This window comes from Danio rerio, chromosome 18 (genome assembly GCF_049306965.1).
Source record: "Danio rerio strain Tuebingen ecotype United States chromosome 18, GRCz12tu, whole genome shotgun sequence".
Taxonomy (NCBI): Eukaryota; Metazoa; Chordata; class Actinopteri; order Cypriniformes; family Danionidae; genus Danio; species Danio rerio.
Window position 1 is genome coordinate 50197010 of NC_133193.1, and position 24235 is coordinate 50221244.

Genomic DNA, 24235 nt, shown 5'->3' on the forward strand with positions numbered 1-24235 from the left:
TTATTTAATTAAAACGCATTTGCCAAATACCATAACCTTCCCTCCTCCGTAAAATTAATTCTTCACTTCTGGTCACATGGAATTCCTTTAGGGCGGGGCTATCAGTGAACAAGTCTTGTTTCAGCTCTGAATTCATCCATTCATTAATTTTCCTTCATTTTATAAGCAGCGGCTATTTTTCAACAATTCAATTGCTTCCTAAATAATGACATCATGCGCCGCCCTACATTTCTTCTCATTTTAGCATCACTTCAAGTGAATGTGGACTTTAATCAATCCAGGCTCACTCTAAAAACATACCCCAATATACATTTCTGGAGAGCGCCAAATACATCCCAGCAGCTATGATTTATGCAGTTTGTTGCTTTCGCAAATCCGCGAGAAGCCGCTGTGTATGCTTCTTGAGATCTCAAATCTCAAGTGCTATTCGCGCCTGTCCTTTTCGCGTTAATTCACCAGAGGCCATTGTCGAGTGACTCACTGACTGACCGATCGACTGAGACACCCTCCTCCTCCTTAAACCCAACCAATAGGGTTTTCAAAAGCATCGATTGACCCACCCACCCACTTCCCTAAAGCCAGCCGACAATGTTTACAAAAACAATCTAGCAAAAAGAAAAGCGCTTGCAGCATCCTGATTTTTACAACTTGTTCAGATTTGACCATATTCTCACCCTGTTAATTACTGGTTTGTTTCATTTTTTTTTTTTTTGTCTTTTCTGGACTCAAACTGCATCATCATGGTCAACTCCTCTCTGTCCTCTCAGTCCGAGCTACTCGACAAACTGGTAACAGCGGAAAAGCCGTCCATACGGAGGTAAGCAGTCAGCTTGTAGTGCGAAAAGGATCGCCGTCATACCGCCCCGTAGCGTTCATTTAAAAATTGAAATGCAGCCATACGTACCTCTGACTACATAATTTGCAACCTCCAGAAATGTAAATAAGGCTACATTTTCACAATGAGCCTATATTGACTTTAATACTTGCTAATGTTTTTACAAAATTTTACCTTCGCTATATATGCTATCATTCGTTATGCGTTTTAATTTAAACAATTATTTTGAGATTAAGTTCCAAGTAAATCACTTCCTTCATTGGGATCCAACACACAGAACAGACCTGTGGCCCATCAGATACAAAACTGCTGGTTCAGGATGAGCAGAAGTGGGATTTTGGCTGGAAGGGGGGAAATGAAGTGAGACACTGGAACAAACCAGCTCTAAACAGCCAATGCAGTGGCCTGCTAGCAGACCTAATAGACTGTTTCAAATTGAAAGGAACAGCGGGTGTCTAAATAGAGCGACGTGGAACATTTCCCCTCACATTCTGCCTTCAGTCCTTCCCCAGAACAATGAGAAAAGATACACGAAATGAGTCTAAAGGCCACTCTCCACACAGAGAAACTGCGTCTGCGGTGAAGAAGATATTCATCTATCTATAATCAATTCAATTCAATTACAGCTGCCTGTCAAAGCAATGGAAACAAAGCTGGAGTCCCATGCTAATGAATTCCTGGTGGGAGACAGAAGATGCTTTCCTGCCTGAGGATGCAACATCCGTTCCTGCTGTAATAGAATATCTTTCTTTCAGGCATTCTGTGCATCGGCAGGGAAGACATTAAACAATCAAAACATAAGCAGACTCTTCAGACGGTCTCATTTCCCTGTAAGCAGACAGCTCTCGGATTGCAATTATCAGTGGATTTGGAAAGATATACAAAAGTGCAACAAAAAAAAAAAGAGAGAAAAACTCATTTGGAAGATGTTGCGTCATTGAAACCGACACCACTGCAGGTGGATGCAATCTTATCAGAAAATAAATACAATTGCACAGTGGATGGCAGGAGATAAAACAAAAAAAATGCCAAACTGAGCAAGTAAATTCAACCCAAGCTCATTCTGAAAACGTAGCCCCGCGGACGTTTCTGGAGACCGCGATTTACGTCGCGGGAGATACGTACCTGTATGGCCGCATTTAGTTTTTTCAAGCGAACGCTATGGGGTTTGGTGTGACGCCGCTCCTCTTCTTTGCGCTCGCTGGCTGTGACGGCTCACCTCTGTGTGGAGGGCTTTGCCGCCGCTACTAGTTTGTCTGCTTAGCTCGTAGTGTTACATCGGTGGAGCAGAGACCCGGAGAAGGAGGAGCCACCCGCGGCGATGTCTGGGTTCAAGTCCAGGGAAGAGCGGTTCCAGAAATCAGGCAAGATGAAAAACAGAATCCAAAAAATAAAAGTGAATGAGTTTGTGACGGGGTGAGAATGCGGTGAAAACTCGGTCAAATTCGGACGAGCTTTTCTTTTCTGGATGGCTTTTGTAAATTGTCGCTTGGGATTAGGGAAGGAGGAGAAGGAGGGTGGCTGGGTTGGCTGATTGGCCGGCCGCCTAGTCGATTGTTCAGTCATTCAGTCAGTCGGACAGATGGTTGCTAAACAGTGGCCTCCGGCGGCTTTTCACGCGAGAACTGCGCGGGTGCGAACGGCGCGCGCTCCCGAGAGGCGTTCGAGACGCAAAAAAGTGAGGCACATCAGCTTCTCGCGGATTCGCGAAAACAAAAACTGCACAAATGTGTACCTCCCTGGACGTATTTCGCGGTTTCCACACGTTTCCACACTAGGGCTACGTTTCCACAATGAGCCTGGGTTGAGTAAATTAGTGCCGAACATCAGCACACACCATTGAATGTAAAGCAACCGCTGCGTGAAATCAGATCAGGGTACAAAATAAAACTTAATAAAAGAGTCAACAATTTTTTTTGCCGATTCACAAACAACACAAAGAAAATGCAACCACTTAAATTTCCCTCCAAGACCCGATTTACACTACCAGTTAAATGTGACCCAGTTCTCATTTTTTGCCCATATGTGACACAGATCAGATTTGTTCTATGACCATGTAAACACCAAAAAAAATACAAATAAAAAACGCATGCATTCGGATATTCAGAGATCAGTTTCAGGCCTCCTTTATATGTGAAAATAAATCAGATATGAATCAGATGTGACAATGCGACTATCATGTAAACAGGCAGATTAGATTTATTGAGGCATTCCATTTTGTACGTCAGGGGTCACCAATCCTGGTCCTGCAACACACCTGCCTGGATGTTTCAAGTATACCTAGTAAGACCTTGATTAGCTTGTTCAGGTGTGTTTGATTAGGGTTGGAGCTAAAATCTGCAGGACACCGGCCCTCCAGGAACAAGTTTGTTGACCACTGTTGTACGTCATTAAACTTGCGACAATGTGGTACCTCTTTGCGGTTTAATGATGTACAAGGAAGAGCGTGTGTGGAAATGCTAATGCTGTAAACAACAACAACAGAGGAAACATGGAGGAGGGAAGTGGTCAGTGGTCAAGCAGAAGTTACCTGCCTTCTTGCCCTGTGGGAGATGAGTCAGTGGAGGACTCCATATATAAACCATAGGTGCAAGCTGCGATGACGGTCCTTTCCCTCTTTCTCCTCAAAATCATTTTAAAGTTCGCATATTTCAACGCAATCTAACAGCAATTCGTAACTTTTTGATTTAGTGGCTAATTTGTATGAATTCCTACGATCTAATTCGTACAATTTAGTACGATTTGCTCATTATCCAATGATGGTTGGGGTTAGGGGTGGGGTTGGGTGCTACGCCTCCTTTTTAAAGTCGTACATTTTCTTACGGCTAAACTCATAAAAATTTGTACAAATTAGCCACTGAACTGACAAAATGTAAAATACTTATGTTTCCTCGATTAATCAGGTTTGTTATGTATATTTCCATTAAAGTGGAAATCAATTTACAAAATAATGTAAACTTGACTGAGTGTTTCACTTCCACTTTAATAAACTACATGGCTATAAAGGCCGATGATTGGCTATGTTGGCCATAAAGATAAAAGAAATCAGTTATTAGAAATTAATTATTAAAACTATTATGTTTAGAAATAAATAAATAAATAATCTTCTTTCCTTTAAACAGAAATTGGGCGAAAAATATACAGGAGGGCTAATAATTCTGACTTCAACTGTATATGGTCATGGTTGGATGGCAGGTTGGAAAAAATCCCCCTTGAGTAATTGCAATAATTTCCTTAACTGTACAAATGAGTTAACAAGCGATCGGTTGACAACATTTGCTATCACAGCTGTCTCAATCTTCTCCTAACAGACAAACCCATTTCTCTATCTCCAACAAAACAGCCTTGGTGGATCATCAACAAAGCTGTATCGCTCAGAATAGAGTGGGTTATCTCCTGGGGATTCTTTCCTGAGCAAACATTTACTTTTATATCCATGATCTTCATGTACGCTCTTCAAAATTTGATAAGATAGGCCTTTTTTCTCCCGCGGCGGTTTGTTATCTTAAGGGCGATCGTCTTTTTTATTTATTTTTTGTCTCTCCGAATAGATACATCTCAGCTCCTTGCTCAAAACAGAAACATATACCTGCTTCCCTCCCTAAAAAAAGGCCTACATCAAAAGCTGCTGGAGCTCAGAAAAAGACAAGCATGCCAGCCTCATCCATGCCCACATGATTTCACCGATGTACTGCTTCCTTTCTTGAGAGGAAGTGAGCAAAGCCTCGGGCTCAGGCGGAGAGTGTTCAGTCAGTGTACATCCATGATGAAATCACTCCTAACAACATGATGCAAAAGCAAAGACACACTTCTCATTTGGTCTTGCTGGATGTTTTAGGAAGGCAACACATCTGAATTGTGTTGCACATCACAGACCACAACAGTGATTCACTTCTTAAAGTGTACTCTATGTACAAGAACAAGAACTTAAAGGGTTAGTTCACTAGCCATATGCTAGGCAAGTATTCACTTTTAGGTGGTTTCAAACCTTTATGAGTTTCTTTTTGTCTGCTGAAGACAAAATGAGACATTTTGAAGAATGAAACCAGCAGCCATTTACGGCAAAAAAATTAAGTTAATTATTCTGTCTTGTTTCTAGTCCAAATATCTAAAAACTCTTGAATCAAGAAGCATTTTCTAGACAAGCTGAAAATAATGTCTTGTTTTCATAAATTATATGTAAAAAGTTATTCCTTAAAACAAGCAAAATAATCTTGTTTTTCCTTTTGACATAAGATAATAACATGTTGAAGTCAGAATTATTAGCCCCACTTTGAATTTTTAATTTTTTAAAATTAAATATTTCCCAAATAATGTTTAACAGAGCAAGGAAATTTTTACAGTATGTCTGATAATATTTTTTTCTTCTGGAGAAAGTCTTATTTTTTAACACGGGGAGTGACAGAGACAACTGAGGTGAGGATGCACATGCAGGTTTATTCTGTAGTCAGGCAAGCAATGGTCAAGATAGGTGCAAACAGAGGTATAAAGGCAGTCCAGAATCGTAGTAAAAGTATCAGGCGAGAGGTCGGAAGGCAGGCGGCAGACAGGGACATAAAAACACACTTGGCAAAGGTCAAAACACGGAAAACCAAGACTATGAAAACTTGTTGAAATGTCACTTTACAGATAACAAGACTCAGCAATGGAAATGAGTGTGTGTGCTGCTTAAATAGTGTGTGTAATCAGCCTTTGACAATCCTCAGGTGTTGCAAGTGTAATCAGTCAGAATGAGAAAGCATGTGTGTGTGAGTGGAGTGCATGTAGGAAAATGTAGTCCATGAATGGTGAATTTGTAGTCCAGAAGTTATTGTGAGTGAGATCCAGCAATCTATGAAGTTACGATCGCTGGTGAACATGACATATTGGTTTTATTTGGCTAGAATAAAAGCAGTTTTTAATTTTTTAAACACTATTTTAGGGACAAAATTATTAGCAAAATTATTAATTGTGTGGTTTTAGGTCATCTTAAATAAGCAGTTTGAACGAGTGAAGTAAGATCAATTGTCCACCAATGCATTTCCCCCAAGGCAAGGGTAATTTTTTCAGTTGTTTTCAATGGAAACAATGTTGTTGTTGAATGACGAGGTGCTGAATGTCTATTTAACACTGAACGTTTGGTGTTTCAGTTCAGTCAGAATGTTTAACTCTGACTGAAAAACAATGCTCATTAGAGCTACTTCTGAATCAGTCATCCAACTATCACAGTGTTTCTCAACCACGTTCCTGGTGGCCCACCAACACTGCATGTTTTTAATGTCTCCTTTGTCTGCCACACTCGTTACAGCTCTTTCAGTCTCTGCTAATGAGCTGATGATCTGAATCAGGTGTTTGGTTAAGGAGACATGGAAAATGTGCAGAGCTGGTGGTCTTCCAAGAACATGGTTGAGAAACACTGAACTATCATAATAAAAAGTAAGGCTAAACGACAGATTAAAGTTAAATTTAGCAACAAACATCGATTATTCAGTTTATTTCTCTCAAATATGACAATTTATTAATATTTACAGTAATACTTCGATATAATACCTGTATAATACATGTTTAGCCTATAATACATGTGTTATTCTTCTCGAATACCACATAAATACATGACACAACTGTGCATGACCTCATCAATATTCATTGTTCAGCTCGCTGGCAATTCTTCTGGCTATATTGTTTATCATTGTGCTAATCTCAGATTCTCATTGTGGACTCTCATCAAACTGTTTACACTCACTACAAACAAAGTACTTCCAGGAATCAGGAAAGAAGTAATTGCCCTTGGACCATTGACTTTCATAGTTATTTACTACATCAAATAATGCACACAATCTTCTATTCTTTCCCTTGCAAATACCCTTGGAGGTGGCGATTAGCAAAATCCCGTCGGGCCATGCAATTCTGGAAGCAGAAACCTGCATATCGGGGTTGAATGTGGGGCGGGGGGGTGCTCATGACCAGTGACTTGTGTATGAAACAGTGCTTTGCTAGATCGAGGTGCAGCTGGATTGAATTATTGTCAAAGCCGGACCATTCATGAACATCTGTCTAAGGTTAGCCGTAAAGGAAAATAGGCAGTTCCTGTTGAACGGCTCCAAAGTAATCTGGGAGTAATTTAGCCAAGGGAGTCAAAAGAGTCTGAGATTTATAGGTTGGAGAACGACTCAAACGTGGCCTTGTGTTTACTGTGGGTTGCTTTGATTTTTTTTTCCGTCTTCTTGAGTCAAGCAGTGTGTTATAGATGTTCAGTGTTGCAAACTTGCATTATTCATAAATAACGGTTTAATTGTGTATATTTAAGACAAATACAGCTAAAATTTAGTCCATAGTAAAGTCTATTAAAACAAGACGTCAGCTGAAGAAAGGGTGGTTTTTTAAATTAGGGAGGTCCCGATCAGACTTTTTTGCCCTCAAGTCCGAGTCGTTTGATTTTGAGTATCTACCGATACCTGATCAGATACTTCTATAATACTTAAAAAATAAATAAATAAAGAAGAGTAAAGCATTAGATCCATTTATTTATTTTCTTGTCGGCTTAGTCCCTTTATTAATCTGGGGTCACCACAGCGGAATAAACCGCCAACTTATCCAGCAAGGTGTTATGCAGCGGATGCCCTTCCAGCAGCAACCCATCTCTGGGAAACATCCACACACATTCACACACACACTCATACACTACGGACAATTTAGCCTACCCAATTCACATGTACCGCATGTCTTTGGACCGTGGGGGAGTGTGGTATCGCGTTTATACAACAGTTCGACGGCATAAATAGAAAATCAAACACGGAGAGTCTAAAAAACCCTTTAGTATGATGAACCACTTTCTTCTGCCATTCCTTTACACCTGCAGCTGACGTCAGAACAGCAGAAGCTGTTATTAACTCACCAACGTCACTTTAGAGCTAGTGTTTGAATGATTCTCTAGCGTAATGTCTAAAGTGATGACAAAGCAGGTTATTTTGCTGACATTTTAAGATGTAGTTTATAAGGCTAAACGGCATGAAATGCCATCAGTCTACAAAGATTTCCCAGCATTTCTCTGTGGCAATCTGGAGATCACAATAATAAAAAATGCACAACAACATACGAAAAAGAGAGAGATCGACTTAGAAAGTCATTTACCTGTTTAATAATGATTTGATCAGCTGTACTTTGAAATTTCACTGTTTTTCTCTTAAGGCTAATTGTCGCCATCTTGTTGATGAACATCGTCAACCGTCTTTGCTTAAAGACAGGCTAATGGCTGCCAACGTGCTGTTTCTCAGAAATTATAAATATTTTAAAATAGGCACTATCCTAATAAATAAACTGCATAGTTTAAATCTAAACAACTACACTCATGACTAAAAAAGTGCATTATGTTGTCCAACAGCTGCAATATTTGTAAAACTGTAGAGTGTCCTCTTTAACTCACATTGCCAACTGGCCTAGCCGGGACTCGAACCAGCAACCTTCTTGCTGTGAGGTGTCAGTAATAACCACAAGTCTCAAGTCAACCACAAGTCTCTGTATCACCTATTTTGGTCCGATTGGCCTGTTTTTTTTTTTTTTCACGAACAAGGGAACAACGATGTTTGAGGCTTATGTTATGTCTTTTCCATGCACTCAACTTGTATTATTCAGATTATTATTCTATGGCAGCTTTATTGACATAGATTTTGCAACAGAACATCGAAAGCAATGAAGTTCTCGGCTTGCTGTATGTGTGTGCATGTGATGATAATATTATTTGAGAAATGTAATAATTGATAGAAACTGACAACTTACAACCCTTTTCTGTTAAACACAAAAGAAGATATTTTGAAAAATGTTATATACCTGTAACCACTGACACCCGTAGTAGGAAAAACAAACACTGTGAAAGCCAATGGTTGCATTTCTAATTATTAGAATAAATAACTTTGTGTTTAAAAGGGTGAGTAAATAATGACAAAGATTTCTGTTTAGGCTGAACTTTCCCTTTAAACCAAACCTTCCAAGTATAAACACACTCTTAAATGACACACACACAGAAAAAAAAAACAGATGAAGACCCTCCCACAGCTTGAGTCACAGCATATTTAGCAAGAAAAAAAACAGCACCACATGTTCCTCAAGGCCAAAGCGAGCAGAATAACACATCTGGAGAACTCTTTAAGCTGTTTATCTGCACTGTGAGGAGGAGCAGCGGCGTGACAGCACAGGGAGAATATTGAATTTCAGTGCAGACTTGAGACAATGTCACCTCAGATGTGCTGCAGCAGGAGACAAGCACACTGTCTTTCAGGAGAAGGTTGTAAGAACGGCACTGCAGCAGCTAACTAGAAGCACCGAGTCCATAATGTAGAGGCCTGTCATACCATGCCACGACAAAGAGAATATCCGAGGAGGAAAAACACAGGTTAGACCTGCACTGCTTGTGTTTTCGCGAGGCCCGTCGTATGATAGAAAACCTCAGGAATGCTCATGTCACTGCAGAGCCAGACGCACAAACCACTCCAGGAAAATTGCAATGCTATTTATGCTGCCTAACCAAACATCTGAGCTTCGGTAAACAAGGCAAACAAAACTCTCAATCTCAGCCACTTGAATCATTCCACACATGCCCATTTAAAGTAGTCTGCAAAAGTTCACTCATAAATATTTATCGAGGGGATAAGAGAATCTTTAAAAATCGTAATCTACACTACCTAACAAAAGTCTTGTTGTCGATCCAAATTTTAAGAGTCTGTTGAACTGCATCCCAATCATCACAAATACTGCAGAGGACCTATTAGAACCCGAATAGACCCAAGATTCCAACAGAAATCAGTCAAGTTTGGTAAAGGAAAAATCATGGTTTGGGGTAACATTCAGTATGAGGGCGTACGAGAGATCTGCAGAGTGGATGGCAACCTCAACAGCCTGAGGTATGAAGACCGCCCATTACATTACAAAGAAAAGAGGGTTCTCCAGGATTGGCCAGCCCAATCACCAGATATGAACAGTATTAAGCATGTCTAGGGTAAGAGGAAGGAGGCATTGAAGATGAAGCCAAACTATCTTGATGAACTCTGGGAGTCCTGCAAGAATGCTTTGTCATTCCAGATGACTTGATTAATAAGTTTAAGTCATCTATGGATGCAGTCCTCCAAGCTCATGGGAGTCGTACACAATATTCACTAATGACTTTATATTCTATACTGGACATTATATAAGTGACAAGCTTTTTGTCTTAGCAAAGTCAGACCTTACTGTCATAATTACATAATTAAAAATCAAGGCGAGATCATGCTTTATTTTGCTTAAATAAAGTGTAATCTAGAGGCCTTCGCCCTTCATATATCCACTTCTGATACCAAATGATCAACACGAAATCAAGTTATTATTAGTTGTTTTATAAAACTTGTAGAGCCGACAAGACTTTAGTCAGATAGTGTAAACTATAAGAAGGTTCACTTTTACCATGTTTATAAGAAAGGGATCATCACGACGAGTCTTCGAGTAAAAGTTTACATGATTATTCGTTCTCTGCACATTTCCGGTAATTCAGGGACGTGCGCATGGAGATGTCAATTTATAACCTCTGGGGTTGCAGTGTCCTGTCATTTTTTTTAAATTCAGAGATCTTCTTACTGCTTGTGGTTATCAGCCGAATATAGCACAGGATGAGAAATCGAGTTACTTTAACCAACACTTTGCCATGTTAGTGCAACTAGTAGCAACCTGAAATAGCTATTCAAAAGAATGCATGATGGGAAAAAGCCAAATATTTAGTAGTCAGACTGACTGGATGAGCACTAATAGTCATGTGACATGAAAAATCATTATAATAGCTCCATTAATCAAGCGATTTACAATCTGTTACTACTTGCCAGACTTTAACACGTTCCTCTAAATTCAGCCAGAATGGTGTGACAATTGATTGATCATCCATGTGGTTTGACACCTTCTTTTTTTGTCTTAAAACATTGACTGAAGCCTAAATAGTTTCAGTCGTAATATTAAACGATTTAAGTGTCTTATTTGGTTAATGATCATCAACTTGTGCTTGGAAGAAAGAAATGGATGCACTTATATTAGTTCCCATTGGCTTCTGCATGACAGCACACTTCGGTGAGTTTCTCCATTTTTAGCAGACAGTTCGCAGGAGTTCATTTCTGCTTTAAGACTTTTAAATGAATATTAGATTCCGCCAGGGCGCTGGACTTAAGTAATGTAAGATCTTCGAAAGCATCAAATCAAATGAAATGGAAATTACCCCACTACGCATTACACACTATTGATTCCGGCTATCTTTGAGGACGCTCAGCAGCGAGATGAGCTCTACACACAAAACATAGCAGTTTAAAAGCTTCTTTTTTTCATTAATGGAGTTTACACATGAAGGAATTTACTAGTAATGACACTGCAAGGCTCTTTTGTTTGACTTATTTAATGCGCAAGCCAATGGGAACTATGATAAGTGCATCCATTTCTTTCTATCAAGCACAATCCAAGCACAAAAAGTTGATGATCATTAACCAAACAAGACATTTAAATCATTTAATATTATGACTAAAACTATTTACAAAAAAGAGGGAAAGTATTGGAGTATTATATAGGAATTAAGCACAACATTTTAAAAACTGGCAACCCAATTGATAAATCAAAATCAATCAAAGAGCAATGTGATAATTAAAATACATGCTAATCAATAATTATGTTAGGATAATAATTATGTTACTTGAGGCACATGTCAGGGCACATAAAAAACACTCTGTCTTTTCTTGCTATTACACTGTAATTGGATTACGCCAACTAACAGCATCTCATAGGTGTGTGGGTTAAAATTTCAGAGCTATAAGCAAAGCATTGGTAACACTTTACATTGCAGAGTTGGCATCAATCACCGTTAAATAAAGTATTTTAATTAATTGCTACATCAATAATTTCACATCATGCACGCAATTAATTGCAAAGTGAATCATGGGAACTAATGTAAAGTGTGACCAGGCATTTTACATTCCTATAAGACAGGCAATGAGCTAGGTTCACACATGCCTCTGCAATTAAGATTTTATCCTCTGAATTAAAATAAAAGTAATGTCATATTTGCAATATAATGTCTGCACTCAAGTATAAAATGCAGGATTCAATTTGGGTTTATTTGCATAGCGCTTTTCACAATAACTATTGTATTAAAGGAGCTTTACAAAAGATGCACATTACTGCATAACATTCAAATTCGGAAATGTTCAGATTATTAGTTACCATAACTGTAATTAATTAACTTAACAGCTGTTATTATTTAAAGTTATTAAAGATAAACATAGTTAAGCTGCGGTTATATAGTATATACACTATCAGGAAAAATGGTACCCTTGTCACATGGGGCAGTACCATATTATGGAACACAATTGTACCTTAAGACAAAGAAACTAAATTATACCATTGCTGTTTAAACCTTTAAGGACATGATCTGTACCATTGGAAATCAAAATGTACCTTTGGTTTTTAAATCCTGCAGATACACTATTGTAACTTCATCAAAGGTACAAATGTGATCCATGAAGATAACACACTCTCAGAAATAAAGGTACATGAGCTGTCAATGGAGCGCTACCTATTCAAAAGGTACATATTTGTAACTGAAGGGTGCATAGTGGTACCTCAAAGGTGCATTTTAGATGCATTTGGGCACTAATATTGACGTTTAAGGAACCATTGTGGACTCTTTGGGTACAAATATGTATCTTTTGAGAGAAAGCTCCTGTACCATATTTCTGAGAGTGACTACAGTGACAAGACACTTTGTACCTTAACAGTGTCAAATGTGTTCCTTCAAGAACTTTTTAAAGGCATTTTGCTGTATCTAAAAATATCCTAAATGTGTTTATTTCCAGTAAATGTAAAACATCAAATACATTTTTAAACAATGTTTTTTAAAAATATTGTTGTGGAAATGTATTTTTTCCATGTACAATAAAGAATGAAAATACTTTAACATAAATCAAAATATCTTTGTTTTGCTAAATATTTCACAACACTTTTTACAAAAATGTTACAGAAACACATTCTCCCATCTACAATATAAAACACCTTTTTCTCCAATTTTCACACAATACCTTTTTAATCACTTAAAAGTGAATTTAATTGACTTAATTCTAAAACAGAAATAGAATTATGCAAAAGTATTGTAGCGAGATGTGCACAATGTTTGATTAGTTTTACAATTCTAAAATGTCTGCATGAACACTTTGCATATGCAGGACTTTTGCCAGCTCACGTGTGTAGAGGAAAGCAAACATCAAAAGGTGCAAATATCAACACTGAAACTGTGTTTATCAGAAAATGCTGACCAAACATGTATGAAAAATGTAATAATAAACTTAATAATTAATGTTTATAAGTTTATTTAAGCATATGCTTTTAAATTATGATTCATGTTTTAATATGGGAATTATTAATAGAATCTTTTCGCCTTTCCAGTAATGTTTATTTTCATAGATATTGTAATAAAAAAGGAGTTGTCCAATACTTAATCACCTTTGTCATGAGAACAATTGTGTACCTTCATTTCAATTGCACTACAAAAGGTACAGAACAGTATCATAAGCGCTGTTTAACTTTAACAAAGGTACAAAACTGTTCCTTAAGGAACATTATTTGTACCACCGTGTGCCTTTTTTCTGAGAGTGTTGGCTACTGTATGTGTACATGTTTAATGAAGTGTGTTTGTGCATTAAGTGTATGTGTTGTCTTCCAAGTCCTTGATGGTTGACATCATGTCTTCACAAATCCAAAGGTTTATATATTATTCATTAAGTGATGTGAGTAATTAAATGATGAATGTAACATTTAAACTTTTTTTCAATCTCTTTTTATTATATTAGTAATAGTTATAGGCAAACAGCACATGCCAATACTTTTACAGTTTTTACATAAGCCATTTTGTTTATTTTTTTACAGTATTATTTTATGAACACAAGTAAAATAGCTTTTAATATGCTATATTGTCTAATGTAGGTTCCTAGTAGCCTATAGTTAGTGTGACAACGTGTCCTACTGTATCTTATCTCCTTGCACATATAAACTACAGCTTCAGTAAAAATAATAATAATAATAATAAATATTTTTTAAAGGATTAAGAATCTCCCAAAATGTATATGTTTGTATATTCTCAGCGGTCAAATGACACTTAATGAGACCATTGAGCAGACAAAAACAATGCAAAAGCTAAAATAACAGTGTGTGTTGATGTTGTCGGAGGGCTGATGCTTCTGTCACGGCTGTTAGAGCAGCGTTGACCTTCTCAACACGCCACGGAGAATGCGCGAGGAATTTTAATACACCGTATCATACATTTGGGAGCACAATAGGCAGGCAGTACTGTACACTTAGCCCACTACGCTTTCAGTCTGCATCATATAAACGCGCAGAGGACACAAAGATGGGACAAAGTTTGGCGCAGTGATTATAATAAACGATGGGTCACGCGCGCTAAACTCCAGTTACAAACGCGTGTGCGAAGCCGGAGAATCGGACAATGAACCGCGAGCAAAGGCGGTGGAGGATTTCCAATGTGACCCATGAAAGCATGCATGCTTTCACACATCGTCCCGGGCTCTGACCCCTGCACACGCGGACACGCGAGACCCCGTGCCCACCGGACTCCAGCAGCGGCTCGCGCCACCGGCTCATCTCCGGACGTTTAACATGAGGATCTATTTTTGCCATCCGATGTCACAACAAATTAAGAGATCTGGATTGGGCGCCGTGCCCTGTCTTTGTTCCGTTCTGCGCTCAGTTTATGCACAAATGTGGCTAATCGGCAAATGCGACTATTAGTGTTTGGATGATGCATAATCAGCCTCATCAAAGTCCAGCGTCTGAATACAGCCATAAATGCACACTGTAGTGTCTCTCCGCGTATCCGTATATGCTATTGTGGTCTCAGACACAATGGGTTCGTTCTTATAATGGCAATAATTTCGTATTTGTTAGCCTATGTTAAAATGCTATTTTGAGATAGAAACAGATTGTTTTTGGGTTTATTGAGACACAAAGGTGTGATGGTTCTACGAGAGTTGAAGTTCTCCCTGCAACTTAAAAAGGTGACATCAGACTTTAAAACCATCTTCATTTTCTAGAAGGGTGTAACTCTCAAAACCAAAAACATCTGGGTTTGATTTGCTCAACTGGGTGGGGGTCTAGTCATGAACTGTACTTCTGGCTGATTTCTAATGCATGTGTTCTCTTAATATTTAATTAACTTCAATTAAATCCTACTAAAGATCAAATGCTTTTGCGTAAAGTTATTTGACATGAAGATGAACAATGTGCTACAGATAACCTGGAACGCAAGGTTAGATTTCCCCAAAAAAGCAGCACACATCAAGCCACAGAGTAAAGGAATAAACTCAGCTTACTTACAGAGGAACAAGGAGCGGTATGTTGCAGACATCACGAATCCACTGGAGGTCCTTTATAATAACGACTATTGAAAGAACGCGTCCCGCTTCCTTCACAGTTCTTCGCGCGGACTAAAGTGTTCAATCACAAAAGCAGAAGTAGCTACTTGAGAAGAAAAATGGATCAGCAATCTATTATGAGACGAGCACAAGGACAGCATAGCTGGACATGCTGAAAGACGAATCCATCATCAAGGACTGGAACATCATCCCCACGTTTCCATCGGTTTCACCGTCAAATCATCAAAGTTCCCGATCTCTGTGACGGAGGACGCGCGTCTCAGGTTGCCGTTGCGCGGTGTCCTCTCTCTCTCTCTCTCTCTCTCTCTCTCTCTCTCTCTCTCTCTCTCTCTCTCTCTCTCTCTCTCTCTCTCTCAGTCTGCGGCCGATGCAGAAGAACGCACAGCGCGTGTGTGGATGCTGAAGGATGGAGACCTCTAGAGTCTGAAGCACACGCGCACTGTCTGGATGAAGAGGGAAAAGCACATGTGCTCTGATGGAAGCGGGTGGAAAAAGCCACAGCGCACGAACAGCATGTCAACAATAGTAATTCTGCATCCGCGACAAGACATAATTAATATTTTACGATATGTCATCCGTGAGAAGGCTATTTCGCTTCACAAGCTGTCTTGTCAAATGTTAAGATTTGTTTTAATTCGCATATTGATACTACTATCCCAAACAATTATAACAGACCTTGAAAATCCAAAATGACATTTTATTTATTATGAAATATCAAGTACAAGTGATATCAGATGTGGAAAAATTGGCCTTGTAAAAGTCTAAAAAACAAAAAGTAAGTAACTGTTTTGCAGGTATCTCACACTACAGTATATTCAGCTTTTCAAACAGAATAATATAGTGTTATACCACTTCCAATTTCATAATATGGTAGGTCTTTTGCAGCATTCTATTACTAATATATACAGTTGAAGTCAAAATTATTAGCCCCCCTGAATTATTAGAGCCTTTGTTTATCCCCCCCCCCCCAAATTTCTGTTTAACGACGAGAAGAATTTTTCAAGAGATTTCTATACATAATAGTTTTAATAACTCATTACTAATCACTGATTTATTTTTATCTTTTTCATGATGACAGTAAATAATATTTTACTAGATTTTTTCAAGACACTTCTATACAGCTTACAGTGACATTTAAAGGCTTAACTATGTTAATTAAGTTAGGTAAGTTAGGGTATTTAGGCACATTATTGTATAATGATGGTTTGTTCTGTAGACAATCGAAAAAAACTAGCTTAAAGAGGCTAATAAAATTTGTCCTTTAAATGGTTTTTAAAAAATTAAAAACTGCTTTTATTCTAGCCAAAATAAAACAAATAAGACTTTCTCCAGAAGAAGAAATATTATCAGACATACTGTGAAAATTTCCTTGCTCTGTCATTTAGGAAATCATCATTTAGGAAATAATTAAAAAAGGAAGAATAAAAAAAGGGGGGCTAATAATAATAATAACCGGCCACTTTATATAGGTACACCTTACTAGTACCGGGTTGGACCTCCTTTTGCATTCAGAACTGCCTTAATTCTTGGTGGAATAGTTTCAAAAAGGAAATAGGTACTGGAAGTATTTCTCTGAGATTTTGGTCCTTATTGACATGATAGCATCACGCAGTTACTGCTGATTTGCAGGCCATTTAAGTACAATGAACTCATTGTAATGTTCAAAAAACCAGTCTGAGATGACTGGCGCTTTATGACATGGCGCGTTATCCTACTGGAAGTAGCCATGAGAAGATGGGTACACTGTGGTCATAAAGGGATAGACATGGTTAGCAACAATACTCAGGTACACTGTAAACCCTAATGCTGTAACTAATTAATTGAGTTGAGTTCTATTAACTTAAATCATTAAAATTCGTTTATCTTAATTAACCTTGATGAGTATTTAGAACTTTTTCTTATTTTTGAGTTTGTAAAAATTTAATCTTTCAAGTAAGGTGAACAATTCTGCTGGGTTTAATCTATACAAAATGTCTCTTTAAAGTTTCATTAACTCAAATTCCGTCAGCCTAGTGATTTTGCGTCTGACGTCATCCAGGTTCACGTACGTGCTCATGCTTCATTCGTTTTTTTCAAGATGGCGGATCGGCCTCGCTTCACACTACAGTAAGTAAAATATTTACAAATCCAAGAAATATTAAATGTATGTTTTAATTAATATAATCACAGTAACAGTTCAATGTAATGTAGAGTTAATCAGGGTGCGTTTACATGTCGTACATTACAGAAAACATGTTTAGCCTCACTTGTTGCTAACTAACGTTAACATTACTGTTTAAAAAGTTAGAATCAGTGCAATGTTAGCGTTAGTTGTAATGTGTTAACTCTGAATTTTAACAGAGTGTGATAAAGACAAAAATATTTAAAATCGGCAGATTACATTTTTCAAAAAAATTTAAATCTTGGCGCGAGTATGCCTTTTCTCAGCCTGTGCTGAAGTTGTCATGGAGACGTGCGCTCTCACAACCGCATGTCATGGCGCTGCGCTGAACTCCATCCAGTCTGTGAATGTGGTATTATCTTCGCGATCTGTAGGCACTTCGGAAACGAAAGGCGCAAGAAACGTAACGTTAATCATAACTCAAATGATCTCCGCCTAAACACTTAACGGTATTTTCTGATGACGCGCAAAAACGTAGTCTCAAAACTTAACTCTGTCACACGCAGCTTGTTGCTTGCTGATCCATGTATGAGGATAGCCTGACGGAGAACATTTAAGCTGCGCTCCTCACCTGAGCAGGTACAGAGCAGAGCTTCATTTTACACTACCACATTGAGGTAAAGTTGGTTTTATATTCATACATTCATTTAGTAACAACTTGTGACTCGCTCCATAAATTGTTTACCATGGTACTTTGTCTATTCGTTCTGAAATCACATGCAAGTATGACATGAAAACAACATTACACTAAATGCACTATTTAGTGAACAATGAACAATGAACAATGTTGTACTTTGAAAGTCATTGGCTGCTAATATGATTTCACCATTAAGAATATGCAAAAATTACCTTTCTGAAATTATATTATTAAGGAGAAAGTCTGAATGTGTAAATATAAAACTAACTTTACCTCAATCACCAGCACTGATCAACACTTAATATTTCCTCGCGCTTAAGACGACATCTCTGCATATCAATGATTACCTGATTAATGCAATCAGTTAAATGAGTTTAAATGTCATTTAGGTCAAATGTATTTTAAAGGTATGATAAAAGTTTTTTTTTTTTTTTCAATCTATTTTTTAAAATGTCTACTCTGGAGAGAATATAAACAGCCTAAAAAACAAAGTATGCATATCTATAACACATTAATACAAAATTATGTTATTAAATAAAATAATAACAAAACAAAATATTCAAGACATGGTAAAGAAGACAGTTTTCTGATGTGCAAATTTTGTAGCTTAAAATATATTTATATCTTAAAAATATAAATATTTTAGTCTATATATTTTTACATCATTAGACAGTAAGGTAAGTTTTGTTATTTCTAGCTTTTAAAATCAGGCCTTAAATTTCTTAGTCGTCCTATTCAGTTTTAGAAATTTCAATACTGTTTAAATTAAATCTGTGTTCATCGAATTAAAGCAACTAACATGATAATCAGCTCTATTGCTAACCGTTTTGGAGGTTAACGTTAGACATCAGGCAATTGTACTACTTCCACTCTCAGCTAAATGACACTGTGACTTTGTGTACATACAGAATTGAAGGTCAGGTGTTGCTGACTACAGATAGGTTCTTAAATGGAGGCATGTGAAAGGTGGGTAAAATATTTATTTTGTACTACTATGCCTGGCATATCCAGATAAAATAAATATTACAGTGTATTTATCAATGATACTTTTGCAGCAAGGAAAGTGAAACTTCAGCTAGACCTTGAGTTCAGTTTACAACATGAAGATCCTGCTTTCAACATCTGATCAACGCCTGATTTTCATCTGAGGTAAAAAATAGACAAGTAAATGAAACATAATAATAATATTAATACATTTTTTCTAGAATTGTATATTTTGTGGTGTGGGTTTGTTTAATGAAATTCTCTCTTGTTTCTTTTTGCTGTTTGCAGAGTACCAACATGTTACAAATGAGAATTTTCCCCACAAATTCTTTGCAAAACTGGACCACCACCTATTTCATTTGATGACAATTTTAAGGCAAACAGCATCCAAAACTGGCAAGACAGCAGATACCCTGGCTAATCTTTTAAAGGTTTATGATGAGCAGGTATGTTTGGGGTCACGTGTTAAAGTATACATTAAAATATAATTTGAATTATTTTATTTTGTTTTTAATTTTTAAAAAATTGATTCTTGATTTCCAGGAACTGAATGATGTCAGTTCATGACGGACTACTGTTATCAGAGGTCTTTTGGTCTTGCTGCGTGAGCGTGACTTAAGATTCTTTAGGAACACCCTGGTAAGACTTCATTCATTCTTTTCACAATTAGGCATGTTTAATGAAAAGATGAAAGTTTTGAAAACTTTTACTTAATAACATATTTGTAATCAAGAATAGTTGATGAATCATATAATATTGGCTCAGTCATTTTGATACTGTCCTTACATTAATATCCTTGAATTATGTTTTTAGATTGATAATCCTGCTGACTGAAGATGCTTTATTGGCCCTGCATTCACTGAGGGTCTCTGTTGTCCTGAAGAATGAATTGGACACCACCCACAGCACACTTCCAGACCTTTCTTGTCTTGTATGGATTAATGTATGCTCTTCACATAATATATAGTAAAGGACTTTGAACTTGTGCAAAAAGTTTTGCTTGGCATGGATGATGGAAAATAAAAAGTCTCGTAGCATGGAAACCTTAAAGAATGAGTTGATGTAGAGCTTTTTTTTTTTTTTTTTAACTTAATAAAGACTGTCTCTGGGGTAGTAACTTCAAAACATTTATTTACCTTTAATTGGTAAGTATGCATTTTATTATATATAGGGATAGTTTGTCCAAATGTAAAATTCTGTCATGTACTAACTCTTCACTTGTCCCAAACCTGCTTGAATTTCTTGCTTCTGTTGAAGACAAAAGTTAAGTAAAGCTGACAACCTGTAACCACTGACTTTCTAATAGGAAAACAAATACTGTGGAAATCGGTGGTTACAGGTCTCAGCTTTTTTTTTTTTTTTCAACAGAAGAAAGAAACTCAAACAGGTTTGGAATAAGTAAATGACAGAATCATAGTTCAACCAAGACTGAATATATATATATATTGTAACGAGCGCACACATGCCACGTCGCCCTGGTCGCTAATTCAACCCAGCTGGACCATCATCAACACAGGATCGTTCACAGCTGGACGTCATCAAGTGGAGAGGCATATAAACCAAGCCCACGCAAGGAGAAGATGAGCTTCATTCACCCAATGACTCCATGCGCTAATGCTTGTCTCTCTGTCTCTCCACAGCAGACTCCAGCTCGTGACGATCCCACATCCGACTACTCACCTTGAAGAAGAGCACCGTTTACACCCCATTCACGTTGTAAATAAAGCACCCTCCGGGGACTTGTCTGTAAACTCATCCAACTGTGTCGCTGTTTTCCCTCTGCCTCACTACAATATATATATATATATTTATATATATATATAATCTGCTCTCCGTTAAACAGAAATTGGGGGGAAAATAAATGGGGGCGAATAATTCTGACTTCAACGATATATATATATATATATATATATATTTATACAGTTTCTGTGTAGTTTACACTAAACGAGTCACTTCACAGAATGTGCACTTATTATTTTTTTTTTACGAATGCCTTAAGAGTAAGTTTTACACTTATTAATGTATTATTAAATTTTATCAAACTTATAGTTGTTTTTTCTTGAGGCTCTTATGTCTGATATCATATTTACATTGTGGGTAATTTTTATTAATTTCAGAATAGTGTTCATTTTCAATCTCTTTATGTCTAATAGTTTTTATCGTTTTAAGACATTTGTAATTGCATAGGAGACAAATTTGAAAGTACTGTTGGACATTTTTTCTTTAACAATAAATGTCTAAAATGGTATTGTCTGTGTGTTTTAAATTACAGATTTATTTTGACAGATTTATGGGGTTTAAGAAGTTAATGGAGAAGTTAATTTTAAAAAATGCTATCAAAATGTATGAGCTGGGTGACTAAGTATGTAAAGGTGAGATAAATAATTAAAAATAAGTTAATTGCTATTAAAATGTATGAGCTGGGTGATTTAAGTATTTAAAGTTGAAAGAAATTAAAGCAATTAAGTTAATTGGTATTAAAATGTATGAGCTGGGTGACTAAGTATTTAAAGTTTGGAAAAATTAAAACAATTAAGTTAATTGCAATTAAAACGTATAAGCTGAGTAACTTGGGTATTTTAAGTTAGGTGAAGTGTCTTGCATGAGTACAACAAACTCAAAACTTAATGTTTCTGTTTACTTAAAATAGATAATTTCATAACTTAAAAAATTTGACGTAACTGATTACCTCAAATTTTTTGAGTTTTGTCAACTTATTCGGGATTACAGTGTAGGCTGTGCTGTTGACACGATGCTCAATTGGTATTAATGAGCCCAAAGTGTGCAGAGAAAATATCCCCCACACATTACACCACCACCACCAGCCTGAACCGCTGAAACAAGGCAGGATAGACCCAGGCTTTCATGTTGTTGATGCCAAATTCTGACCCTACCATCTGAATGTCGCAGCAGAAATGGAGACTCATCAGACCAGGCAACGTTTCTTTTGGTGTGCCTGTGTGAATTGTGGTCTTAGTTTTCTGCTCTTAGATGACAGGAGTGGCACCTGGGTAAAGGTTGCCTTTCTATCAGCTGGAACCAGTCTGGCCATTCACCGAAATGGAATGTGTATTTTGGTCAACTCTGACCTCTGTCATCAAATCCCAGTAGATCAGCATTTTCTGAAATACTCAGACCAGCCCGTCTGGCACCAACAACCATGCCACATTCAAAGTCACTTAAAACACCTTTCTTCCCCATTCTGATGCTCACTTTGAACTGCAGCAGATTGTCTTGACCATGCCGACATGCCTAAATGCATTGAGTTGCTGTCATGTGATTGTCTGATTAGAAATTTGCATTAACGAGCAGTTGGACAGGTGTACCTAATAAAGTGAACAGGGAATGTGTGTGTGTGTTTGTGTGTGTGTGTGTGTGTGTGTGTATATATATATATATATATATATATATATATATATATATATATATATATATATATATATATATATATACACTAATTATATACTAATTATATATTCACTAAAGTATTAGCACATAATTTTGCCTCTCATTTTAATATGCAGCATTATTCGTTTGGAAAATCTCCATGATCAACACAATTAGCACTTACAGTATATTTCACGATCAGGAGGCGGCTGAAGGCACAATAGCAATTAAGTGAGTCATTAAGTAATCAAGTGCTCATTTAGCACATGCGTTTGTGCAGTGCAACTCAGTTCACAGCTCAAAGCACTGCAAAAGAGAAACATTCAATATACAGTAGCTACACTTTTCATGAACATCAACCCACAATGGCTTACTCACAGTTGTCTGTGCACTTTAGGCTGAAAGTCGCACGTTTCAGATGTAACTACTGCGACACCTGTAATAGAAGATGCTTCTTTAGCTCTGTGTTTGTAATGTCAGTCACAGTTTATTCAGCACATGACTGTAAAAATGACAGTAGAATGAATCCAGCTTTGATCTGCATTCAACGTGTTCCTCAGAGAAGCAACTTCCCAACACAAGCAGTTTGGGCTGGTGATTTATTTATTCTGTTTCTTTAAGAATTGAGATGGAGGGTTTGAGCAAAAACAGGCTGAGGAAGCTGAACGGAGCCTCAAACGCATTGGTTTGCATGCCTCAAGGCACACGTAGAAGCGCCGGACCCTTAAAACAACACCGCAAGAAGACATCAATATGCGTGTACAGTAAAAGAACAGCCATGCATACAGTGTACATCCACCAGTGTAAACAAAGGCTGGTTTTGACCTTGCCTCGCAGAGATCTGCAGGATTGTCTTTCATCATCAGCAGCACTAGAACTGCTAGAAGTCTCATCACATATCACAAGTATCTGTTTCAGCATCTGCATCCTTATTTAACATAAATTGAACACCGGAGGCTATTTTTAAGCTTCTGTCTCCGGAATCTGCCTCGGAAAGGATTTAATATGGTCTGAATGTGAAATTGTTTTCCATTTTAATCACACAGTCTGTGAGGCCTTCTGTGAAGTTCCCTTTTGTTTAGTGAAAATAAGAGGGCTAATTCTGGCACTTTTATCCCTGCAAGACTACAAACATAAGATGGTTGATGTAGATGTATTTTCATTACCCTTCAAATTCTGCAACACAGGCTCATTCTGAAAACATAGTCCTATACACATATCTGGAGACCGTGAATTATAGTCAGAAGTACGTATGGCTGCATTTTGCCTTTAAAGCGTACGCTACGGGGCAGTATGACGCTGTTCCTTTTCGCACTTACCAGCTGACCGCTTACCTCCATGTCGATGGCTTTCCCACTGTTACCAGCTTGTCCAGTGGCTCACCATGTGCATCGGCGGACTTGTGACCTGGAGTAGAGTTAACCATGATGACAGGGTTCGAGTCTAGTGAAGAACGAAAAGAGGGTAAGACAAAACAAAAGGCAGAAAATACAATAAACAAGTAAATAACAGGGTGGGAATGTGGTAAGATCTGAAACAATGACTGTAAAAAATATGGACGATGCGACAGCCCCTTTTCCCATTGAACGCCTTGAGGGCAAAACGCCTGCTTGACGGGCACAAACTGTCGCAAAACACTGCTGAAATTGGAGCCTTGACATGCGCAGAAGGACTGTCTGATGGAGCCAGAGGAGGAGCTGCAAAAATGAGCGGAGTCGAGCTTTCAACCAAACGCTTTATGTAAAATCGACCACGCCCCCCGAACTTCTCAGCATGCGTTTGCTGTTATATAAACACAAATGGATGTAATA

At 37.6% G+C, this 24235-nt stretch overlaps 1 protein-coding gene and 1 long non-coding RNA gene across 5 annotated transcripts in view; one reads left to right on the plus strand and one right to left on the minus strand.

The window, feature by feature from the left end:
• clmpb (CXADR like membrane protein b) overlaps positions 1-15516 on the minus strand; it is a 155320-nt gene extending 139804 nt beyond the window's left edge. Inside the window, exon 1 of the mRNA XM_073929724.1 lies at positions 15197-15516. Coding sequence (XP_073785825.1) covers positions 15197-15227 — 31 coding nt within the window. The 5' untranslated portion in view covers positions 15228-15516. The remainder of the gene's footprint in view (positions 1-15196) is intronic.
• A 1800-nt stretch (positions 15517-17316) lies between these two features.
• Positions 17317-20789, plus strand: LOC137488344 (uncharacterized). Of its 4 annotated transcripts, none has more exons than XR_011007371.2 (7): positions 17317-17361; positions 18962-19019; positions 19109-19202; positions 19326-19483; positions 19581-19676; positions 19851-19968; positions 20678-20789. It is a non-coding gene; the product is annotated as an uncharacterized lncRNA (long non-coding RNA). The 4 variants fall into 4 exon arrangements; XR_011007373.2 differs by lacking the exon at positions 20678-20789 and adding an exon at positions 17923-17995 and having other exon boundaries at positions 19851-20090; XR_011007369.2 differs by lacking the exon at positions 20678-20789 and having other exon boundaries at positions 19851-20090.
• Positions 20790-24235: the final 3446 nt, after the last annotated feature.